This window comes from Sturnira hondurensis, unplaced genomic scaffold (assembly GCF_014824575.4).
Source record: "Sturnira hondurensis isolate 20B ecotype Veracruz unplaced genomic scaffold, ASM1482457v3 Scaffold0013063, whole genome shotgun sequence".
Classification (NCBI taxonomy): Eukaryota; Metazoa; Chordata; class Mammalia; order Chiroptera; family Phyllostomidae; genus Sturnira; species Sturnira hondurensis.
In genome coordinates, this window is record NW_028085694.1 from 2969180 (window position 1) to 2980291 (window position 11112).

The following is an 11112-nucleotide window of genomic DNA, read 5'->3' on the forward strand; positions in this document are numbered from 1 at the left end:
TTCCATCTAACTTATTTTGCCTAACATTGTATTCTCCAGATCTGTTTCTGTTGTCACAAATGGCAGTATCTCCTCTTGTGAGTGAGTACACTGCATATGAGTACACTACAGTGAGTACACTACACTGCATACACAGGGTGGGGCAGACGTGGGTTTACAGTTGTGAGTACACAAAACACAGAGTTGTATTCTTGTGTTACTATTTATTAATTATTGTATTATTTTTCATACAAACAACCGAAACCTGCTTTTGCTGCTTCATGTATATACCACACCTTCTTTATCTAATCATCTACCAAAGACACTTTGGTCATTTTCTTGTCTTGTCAAGCCAGATTTTGAAGAAGACAGAGAAGTGAACACAACAGTTAGAGCTACTTTTTCCCCAGTCATGTTCAGAAATAGATTAGTGCTTTTGGTGGCTTCATAAGGCCAAGGGTCAAAAGTAGGAACCTGTGGCCTATCTAAAGTAGGACTTAGGTTTTCAAAGGACCCCAGGACCTCCATCTAGGAAGAGAGAGGCATTTAAACAACTTGTAGCCTAAGACTTCTGGTCAATGACAGAGTAGGTAAACATAGCTTGTGTCCTCACACAACCATATCACTATCATAACTAAACTACAGAAAAACCATTAGCTCCAGGAATAAAGCTTCCTACAACTACTGAATTAAAGAAGAAACCACATGGAGACTGGTAGAAGGGATGGAGATGTGGAATGAGCTGGTCCCATACCCACATGTGGCAGATAAAAATTGGGAGGACTGTCTCAGGAGCCTCACACTAGGCTCCTCAGCCCAAGGTTTCAGCCAGGAAGATGAGTCTCCATAACTTCTGGCTATAAAAACCAGAGGCTATTGAAACTGTGAAAGACAGAAACTTCTGGAATCCCAGGTAGTTCATCTTAAAGGGTGCACACACAGATTACTCAGACTCACTCTCTCTGAGTTCCAGCACCAGGGCAGCAGATTGAAAGGCATCAGAAACATAAGAAGAGGAACTTAATTGTGCAGTGTCCGGGCAAGAGCTAGAGGGTAGCTTTCTCCCAGACAGAAGTGCTAGGAGAAGCCAATGGGACAGAAGTGCTAGAAGAAGAGGGCTTCCTTTTTCTGAGCCTTCTCCCCACAGAGCCACAGAGCCAGCAGGCAGGTGCCATATTTGAGACTCCATTGACCTGGCTCACATTGTTTGCCCCACCCTGGTAGTTCCCAGAAACACTGCCCCACCCAACTTTCAGGCTTACCCAAGCTGTTTCCAGTGGCTTTTCCATGTGAATGGCTTGTCTTGGCCCATGCTTCAGATATACCTAAATTCTCTCAAACCAGTAGCGTCTGGATTCAGTGATCCCTATACCTCACACTGAATTGCCCCAGGCCTGGCACTAGCAACATCCAGCCCTGGTTCACAGCTTGGCCTCTCCTGGGCACCTCTAAGCCCAGCACAAGTAGCAGCCATCTGCAGATCACTTCGTAGCTCATGCTTTGTGACCATGGACCGAACACAGGTGTGGCTGACCTTGAACATGCCAACATCAATCAAGGCTCACCTATAAGAAGAGGGTGTACATAGCCCACATGGTGGGTGCACCTTGAGTTCCCAGCTTAGGTTATATGGGAGGCTGTGCCACTGGATCATACAGGACACTTATTACATGAAGCCACTCTGTCAAACCTGGGAGACATAGTAGCTCTACTTAACCCATTGGAATAAACACAAGGAGGCTGCCAAAATGAAGAGACAAACATTACCCAAATGCAAGAACAGAACAAAACTCCAGAAAAAGAACTAAACAAAATGGAGATAAGCAATCTATCAGATGCAGAATTCAAAACACTGGTTATAAGGATGCTCAAGGACCTTAGTGAGGACCTCAACAGCATAAAAAGATCCAGCCAGAAAGGAAGGAAACACTAATTGAAATAAAGAACAATTTTCAGGGAAATCAACAGTAGAGTGGGTAAAGCCCAAGAATCAAATCAGTGATTTAGAACATAAGAAAGGAAAAAACAATCAGAACAGCAAGAAGAAAAAAGAATCCAAAAAAAGTGAGGATAGTGTAAGGAGCCTCTAGAACAACTTCAAGCATACCAAGCATTCACATCATAGAGGTGCCAGAGGGAGAGCAGGATTAACACAAAATTATAAACCCATTCACAAAAATAATGATAGAAAAATTCCCTAACTTGGTGAAGGAAATAGACATACAAGTCCAGAAATCACAGTGAGTCCCAAACAACATGAACCCAAAGAGGCCCATACCAAGACACATCATAATTCAAATGCTAAAGGTTAAAGGCAAAAAAAGAATCTTAAAAGCAGCATGAGAAAAGCAATTAGTTACCTACAAGGGAGCCCCCATAAGACTGTCAGCTGATTTCTCAACAGAACTTTGCAGGCTAGGAAGGATTGGCACAAAATATTCAAAGCGATGAAAAGCAAGGCCCTACAACTAAGATTGCTGTACCCAGAAAAGCTACTATCATTCAGAATCAAAGGACAGATAAAGAGCTTCCTGGACAAGAAAAAGCTAAAGGAGTTCATCACCACCAAACCAGTGTTAAGAAATGTTAAAGCATCTTCTTAAAGAAGAAGATCAAAAGTTAACAATGAAATGTCAGTAAATGCATATCTGTCAACAATTGAATCTAAAACACAAAATAAACAAGCAGAACAGAAAAATAATCATAGAATCAGAGAATATTTTGATGAGTGCCCAGTGGGTGGGGGTTGGGAGATGGGTAAAGGTGAAGCAATTAAGAAGTACAAATTGGTTGTTACAGAATAGTCATGGGGATGTAAAGTATAGCATAGGGAATTGGAGTAGCCAAAGAACATATATGCAGGATTCCTGGACATAGAAAACAGTGTGGGTATTGCCTGAGGGAGTAGGTGGGGGCTGGGTGAAAGGGAAAAAAATGGAGAAAACTGGGACAACTGTAACAGCATAAGCAATAAAATATAGTTGTAAAAATATGTAGACTAGTTTTACATCATCGAGATAGCTTAGAACATCTTCAGCTTTGAACTTGGACTAAGATGGTTCCATACTGTTTGTACCCCCTGTTATATGACAGAAGCCAAAATCTTCTATAAAAGATAACATCATCATAGAGATCAAATTATTTCCAAAAATAATTGTTAAATATAGTGGCCAGAATACAATCAGTGATAACCAAACATAATAGTTGACAAATCACCATGAATGAGAACTGGCAGAAATAGCAAATAGTAGAAGCAAACTACAAAGGGAAAAAATGAGAGAAAGAATTTTAAACTGAAGCTATAATGGGCAAGATAAACTTTATACAACAACACAATGATAAGAAGGAAGTCAGAATGTATTTGTTCAAGGACAGCTAGTTGGGTAGATGTAGTAGGGGGAGCTTATGTAAGTTTTCTTCAGATTGCTTCAGTTATCTCAGAAATTGAAGCTTCTCAGTCAAGAATAAGGAAGAAGGAGTGGGTAGAATAAATTTGAGGGAGAAGAAAAGGTTTTAAATAGTTAACTTTCTAAGAAAACTAAAAATGAACGTGCCTTTTGACCCAGCAATTCCACTATTAGGAGTATATCCTAAGAACCCTGAAGCACCAATCCAAAAGAACCTATGCACCCTGATGTTCGTAGCAGCACAATTTACAATAGCCAAGAGTTGGAAGCAACCTAGATGCCCACCAGTAAATAACTGGATCAAAAAGCTATGGTACATTTACACAATGGAATTCTATGCTGCAGAAAGGCAGAAGGAGCTCCTACCCTTTGCAACATCATGGATGGAACTGGAGAGTATTATGTTGAGCAAAATAAGCCAGGCAGTGAAAGACAAATAGCATATGATCTCACCTTTAACAGGAATCTAAACAACAAAACAAACAAGCAAGCAAAATATGACCAATGACACTCAAATATGGAACAGGCTGACAGGGTCCAGAGGGGAGAGGGGAGAGAATCATAGGGAAAAAGGGGAGGGACTCACATGAATAAGTATAAAGGACACATGGACAATAATTAAGGTGGGGGGTGGAAATGGGAGGGAGGTGGGGAGCACTGGTGGGGGCAGGGCAGGGAATATAAAATAGAAAACTGTACTTGAATAAGAATTAAATTTTAAAAATAAATAAATAAAGTAGTTAACTGGGAGAGTGATGGGGGAATACGCTGGGGAAATGCGGTGTTACTGTACCTTTTTATTTCTGAAAATAAAAACTTTTATTATTTTTATTTTATTTATAATAAAGATACATTTTACCTCAGGGAAATTGCCAAAGTTACTTCTTTTTTTCTTGATTATTCTCTTTTATTGATTTTTAAAACTTTACATTTATTGCTGACATACTATCACAGGTGTCTCCATTTCCCCTCTCTTTGCCCACCTCCGCCCAGCCCCTACCTGCTCCGTCAGCCATCGCCACACTGTTGTGTGTTTCTGTGGGTTGTAAATATGTGTTTTTCATTAATCCCTTCACCTTCTTTCACCCAGTTCTTCCTCCCCCTCCCCTTCTGATAGCCATCAGTCTGTTCCATGGATCCAGGCCTCTGTTTCTATTTTGTTCATGAGATTCCACATATAAGCTAGATCATATGCTATTTGTCTTTCTCTGACTGGCTTATTTCACTCAGCATACATTTATTTTAAGAAATATAGATCAGAAATATACATATATACCACATTAAATCCAATTTTTCTATTTTCTATTTACTATGTAACATTAGACAATTCACTTTAAGGTGCTCAACTCATCTGTAGAATGAAGCAACAAATTCAGCCATTCTTTCATTTTTATTCAAATTATAAAATGCCCTTCGATTGACAGGTATGTGAAAAATATAGTATTCTTCAGTATTAATTGTATATAATGTTTGCAGCTTCCATTTATTCACTAAATGTAAATATCTCTATAATCGTCTAGATGTTTACAGGTAAGACAAAGGATAACATTAAAGTATGACCATTTGTAAGGATGTTTCAAATATATTTTAATATGGTATTTAAATATCTTTGTGGCTTACAATAAATTAATAGGAAAATACTGGATTGATCCAAATCTCGGATGCCCTTCAGACGCCATTGAGGTTTTCTGCAATTTCAGTGCTGGCGGTCAGACATGCTTGCCTCCGGCTCCCATGACAAAGGTGTGTATCATGTTCTAGAGTATATGTCACATTGGCCCAGTGTCAGTAAACAGTGATTTTTTAAATTCTAGCTTTAAATAAGTTAAATGTTATTAATATATAAGAAATTTTTGTTTTTAAAAGATAATCTTAGTGAATCTTGACATTTTGATGATTTTTATGTTGGTTTATCTTGGCTTACTCCACTGATTATAGTTTTAAAATTTCTTTTTAAAATGTGAAACATGTTTTTGTGCACACACACACATTAGAAAATCCCCAAACAGCTGCAGGGTTTGTAATTGGTAATCAGTTACCGAAAATTTTTTTGAAAATTTTCTGATCATTGAAAAGAGAAAGTTTGTCACAGAACTTGACTTTTATCTGGTGATTGAGGTTGAAATAACTTCCTTAGACATCCACTGACTATTATTGAAAACTTCTTTCAAGTATAATTCTGTAAACCAAGTATTTTGAATGAATGAAAGTTAGCTTGGTATAACACTAGGTATTGTAACAGGCATTTATGAAAGCTAACGCTTAGTTCTACCTATAACATATATTGAAGACATCAAAATTGCATTTCTTTTTTCTGGTTAAACCAGCTTGGCATTACTAAGGACTTATCTCTCATTGGCAAAGAAGCAATACATGTGTCTCTTTGTGTTTTGTCCATGATTTTAAAAATGACAGCAACTAAAATGCGCCCTCTGTTAGTCTTTCTAACTGCTCTCTCCTCCTAACACCTCCCACTTGGCTGCCCAGGGTGTTTCGCCAGTTCGTCGCATAGGCACTTGCCATTATTGCCCCGAAGCAGAGGAAGGGAGGATTCTTCTGTTTCTAGGGAATCTGTATACCGCTAGCATGACAGTCCTACTTCCCAAATATTCATGTTACCATCTTTGTTCCCCTAGATTTGTCCCAGGATTCTTATTTGGATTATCACAGAAGAAAGGGGAGTTATGCAAAGGAGATAGGAGCAGTGAAAGAGTTGCACTTTAATCCTTTTCTTGACTGAATCAGCTCTCCCATCCCTCCTATTCCTAAACTCAACCTGAGAAAGACTGGGCAGGTGCAGAAAGAAAGTAGACTTGGAATTAAGGAGCTGGGTTCTAGTTTCTCTTCTGCTGTTAATCTGGGAAAGGATACTGTGAGCCACCGGAGAACCTGGGCCAGTGACCCTTGGTACCTCAAATCTTCATAACAATCCTGTCATACCCATATTATAACCAACTTGACCAACAAGGACACTAAGGCTCAGAAAGTTTAAATATTTTACAAGTTTGCGATTCTCATCTGCTACATGAAGGTATTTTAACTACTTAGACTCTACTGTTCTTTGTGGTGACCCTCCATGGTTTCATCCTGTGTCCTTCCTTTGCTTTTCCTCTTTTCCTGGGGCTTTGCATTTTATGTTGATGCTTCATTTTTTGCTTCTCTATCACCTCCTATTTGATATCTTTCTAATTTTATGTTTGGAATTTAACATAAATTGCTCATTGTCACTTAAGCCTTGGATATGTACGATCAGAGCTCCTTACTCCAGTTTTGTTCTGTATTATTCACTGTACTAGTTAATGCTTGTTCATGCCTTCATTCATCTTGTAGACACTTAGTGTGACTGAAACTATACCAGAGCTGGCAACACAAAGCATATGATGCTGTCTTTATCTTTAAATGCTCTCAGTTGAAGTTACTCAACCAACTTATTATTACAACTTGTAACTTATCTTTATAAACTAAAAAAATACCTTCAAATGGAAGTATAGATGGAATTTCAGATTTTTAGAAAAAAATTATTAAAGTATTAATCAACAAAAAATTCCTAATATATTTTATGTAACTATGAAAATTATCTTTTTTTTAATCTTATCTGGTAGCCTAGTATTGTGCTGAAACCAGCGCATACTGGTTCAGGAGAGCCGATAGTTAACAGCTCTTCCCGACTCCATGTTCAGTGACACCACCTTGACAGGCTGAAATCAGCCATCATGGGAGTACTTATACCATGGAAATCAAAGTGCTGTAAATCAGGAATTCCCACCCACTCTCCCACCCTGGCCCCTGCAAGTGCCTGTTAAGCATTTACGAGCACACCACTGACTGGCATTTAAATGCCAAGAAAAGTACCTTTCTCAAGGCTGTCTTTCAAGGGCTTTCCTCAAGTTTCCCCAAAGTACAAGTTTCTCAATTTCCACATCTTATAATGTGCATATTGTTTCCATGACATTAGTTGGAGTTTGCAGTTGGAAAAGTCCAGATGAACTTTCTTCATTTGCTGAGCTCAGAAGCCACCCAAATCATCACCATTCACTGTCTAAACACTCCAGCGTGGACAAGCACCCAGATGCGTGGCTCAGGATTGCCTGTAGGCTTCAAGGGGTGGAATGGCCAGATTTTTGAAGAAAACACTCTACTTGAACCTAAAGTGCTTTCAGATGACTGCAAGGTAAAGAAGGGAATGGGGCTTTTAGAATTGTTCAATAAAACTAACTTAAAATTTAACCCTGGCTGGTGTAGCTCAGTGGATTGAGCACAGGCCTGCGAACCAGAGGGATCGCGGTTCGATTCCCAGTCAGGGAACATGCCTGGGTTGCAGGCCGGTTCCCTGCAGGCCAACTCCCAGCAGGGGACACACAAAAGGCAACCATACATCGATGTTTCTCTCCCTCTCCCCTTCCCCTCTAAAGGTAAATAAATAAATTAAAAAAAAAAAACTAACTTAAAATTTATAAAACTGTAAAATTAGTCATGAGAGTAAGACTAATTGTAAACTGCATATGTAGAAGTATAGTAAGTTTTAATGCCCTGATTTGTAAAAACCATACATTTTCAAAATCATCTGTTTATATCATGCATGTTCTGTCAACTTTTGTCACATCCATTGGTCATCCATTGATTTTATATGCAAAACAGGTGTTAATACATTAATTTTATTTCCCATGTGAAATATATCATTCATAGATAGATATACAGATAGATAGGACATATAGATAAATAGATTTCTTGTACATATTTTCACCACTGTGATTCTACATCTCATTACCTCATGGGAAACAGGTTATAGAGGCAAGTTGATTTTATTTTATTTTGTCAGTGCCTATGCCTGATATCAGATATGGTGTAATTGTAGACTGACTGGCCCTACCAATCAATATTTGAATTATAGCCCATTTTTATTAAAGTTAAATAACAAATCTTATGAAAATTATATAATTTTAAAATATTTTGTTATAGGGTAGGTATTGGCAAACTCCAGTCTACAAACCAAATCTAGGCCACCACCTGTTTTTATAAATAAATGTTATTGGAATACAGCTACACTCATTTGTTTATTTAGTATCTGCAGTAATGGCAGAATTGAGTAAACATGACAAAGACCATATGCCCCACAAAACCTATAACATTTACTATCTAGTCCTTTACAAAAGACTTTGCCAATTCCTGTTCAGAGAAACGAGTTGTCCATTAACATACATATTTTAATAACTTTGGGGGTTCTTGTGTCCTGTGACGCCCATGATTTACTACTTGTTACCATTTCCAGGGAACTCTGCTTTGTAATAATATTTATAGATAAATGGTGCATGGTTATTTGAAAAACATAGACAGCCAGAAGTAAATGGTTCATTCTGGATAAGTGAAGAAATCAATATTATCAACAAATTCACTTAACCTTCACAGTTTTGTCCAGAAATTTTCAGTGGCTTACTACTATCTCTGAGGCACAATCCAAATTTACCATCTCCGTGTTCAGCACTTAAAACAGCCAAGCCCCGGCCTGCCTTTCCAGCTTGGGCATTCCCCGGCGCTCTGCCCTAAACTGTGGCCAGACTGATCTACTCCTCATCGTCATCGTCATCACCGTCACATCAACAATTCCTACTATTGATACAATGTATTGGGGGCTTATTATATGGCAGATACCATGCATTGCATCCATTATTTTATTTAGTTGTATCAGCTAAATTATTAGTCTCATTGTTTAGGTAAGAAAGTGAAGGCAGAGAGATCATGCAGCTAATGTGAGCAACTCCAAAGCTATGCCACACTGTACTGCTAGGGACTTGTAATTGAAATCTCATTTAATGCTCACAACCCTATGAGGTAAATTTTTATTATGTCCATTTTATATGTGAAAGAGAATGTGGCACCTGGATTCCTATCAAAATCTCTTCCAGAACAAAATCTGTGCACGTAACCCCAGGTTAGGCTTATTTTTACAACCACCTTCTACTTTTCCAGTTGTTTTTAGTACTCATTGTTCATTATTTATATTGCACTTACCATATATGGTCTCATATTATGGTTATTCATTTATATATTTTCTCTCACCAACTAGATTTATAAGCTGGTAAAATTCAGAAGCCAGAACTAATTTATTCATCTTTATATTTCCCAAGCACTGTAAGAAAATAGAGGATTACATCTTGTTCAACTGTACCAAATATACTTAGTGTTCAATAAACGTTGCTTAAAAGACTTACTGAGTTAATCTAACAGTGTCTTACACACTGAACTCTAATTCTAGCTATCACATCAAGCTTATGAGTTTAGTATTTTATTTTCAGTGAGCTTCGGCTGCCTTAATTTAAAACAGAATTCATAGTTTAGATAGTCTTTAAAATACCTTCAAATTTTAAAAATTTATGCCATGCTAATCCTGTGAATGAGAAAGTGAATCAACTGCTGAATAAACACTTCACTAAACCAGTCCATTGTGTTTCTCTATTTTGTCTTATTGACTCTGAATCACAGGCTATTTAAGGATAGTCTTGTTCCATCATAGAATTTATCAGAGACAAAAGAGCATACTGTAATAAGAGAAACATAAAGGTCTAGAAGGAAGATAGGGAAAAAAAGCTATACAGTAACCACAGAATGGGGGGAAAAAAAGAAACCTAAAAGATGATTTAACAGAATTCTAATTTACTTCTGACTGAACCAATTCTAGTTATTTTCTGCCTAAAGTAAAGAGAGGTTGAGATAACTCATTCCCTTTCATCCAAGAAAAAAAGCCCATCATGAAGAATTAGTCCCAAGTAAAGGAACATAGAACAGATGAGTATTAATCATATTAGGCAATGTGCAGCCTTCCATTTCATTTCTGGTTTAATGATTCCCAGACAACAGAAACAGAAGACTAGCCTTAGTCTCCAAAACTGAAAAATCAGAACATGCAATGCAATTTCAAGAAAGGAATAAGTCCATGTTTTCAAGTATTCACAGTAACTGTTACCATTTATTGAGCATTTTATGCCAGGTATTACTCTATAGACTTTCTACTTATTTAATCCTTAAAGTAAGTCTACATTGTCTATGAAAACATTGTCTGCTGAGAATAACTGCTGAAGAAACAATTACACGTTGAAGCATTTTGTTCTTACTTTACAGATTCAAGATGGCAGCTGGCATATGGCAAAATTCCTTTTTCACACCCTGGACCCTAATCAACTTCCAGTAGTTGAAGTACAAAAACTTCCTCATCTCAAAGCTGAACGAAAGTACTACATTGAAAGCAGTTCTGTATGCTTTCTCTAAAGTCTCTGAATTAGTTCTGAACTACCTGGCTGTTGGCCAGGTGATTGCTGCAGAGGGGTAAATGTAAACAGAAAGATAGTATCGTTATAAAAGGCACAGAATAAAAGCATTGGCTAATTCTGAAAGAATCTCAGGAAGAAAAGACTTCCTCCTAAGATGGAGAAAAGTCATTTTTAAAGTACTATAATTGAAAAAGTATTTAATTCTTTTAAAAATTATGTTGATCTGAGCTTTCTTAGAAAACTCCCTAGCCCTGAAGATCTTTAAACATGGGTCTTCAGGGTACCCTTTATTTTTTGACTGAGAGCAAAGTACCCATTAGACAGCTGGAGGTGCAGAGCGCTATGGAGCAATACTGGCTAATGCTCCCCAAAGTGCAATGCTTCTGTCTAAAAATTATGAACCACAGTCTAATATGTCTTATCTTCCCAAATACTGAGCTGTATTCAGGTCCCCAGTGGGC

At 37.8% G+C, this 11112-nt stretch overlaps 1 protein-coding gene across 1 annotated transcript in view; it reads left to right on the top strand.

The window, feature by feature from the left end:
- The window catches only part of COL24A1 (collagen type XXIV alpha 1 chain), a 337900-nt gene extending 327018 nt beyond the window's left edge, over positions 1–10882 (top strand). Inside the window, exons 58-60 of the mRNA XM_037060934.1 lie at positions 5020–5129; positions 7342–7557; positions 10503–10882. Coding sequence (XP_036916829.1) covers positions 5020–5129; positions 7342–7557; positions 10503–10649 — 473 coding nt within the window. The 3' untranslated portion in view covers positions 10650–10882. The remainder of the gene's footprint in view (positions 1–5019; positions 5130–7341; positions 7558–10502) is intronic.
- Positions 10883–11112: the final 230 nt, after the last annotated feature.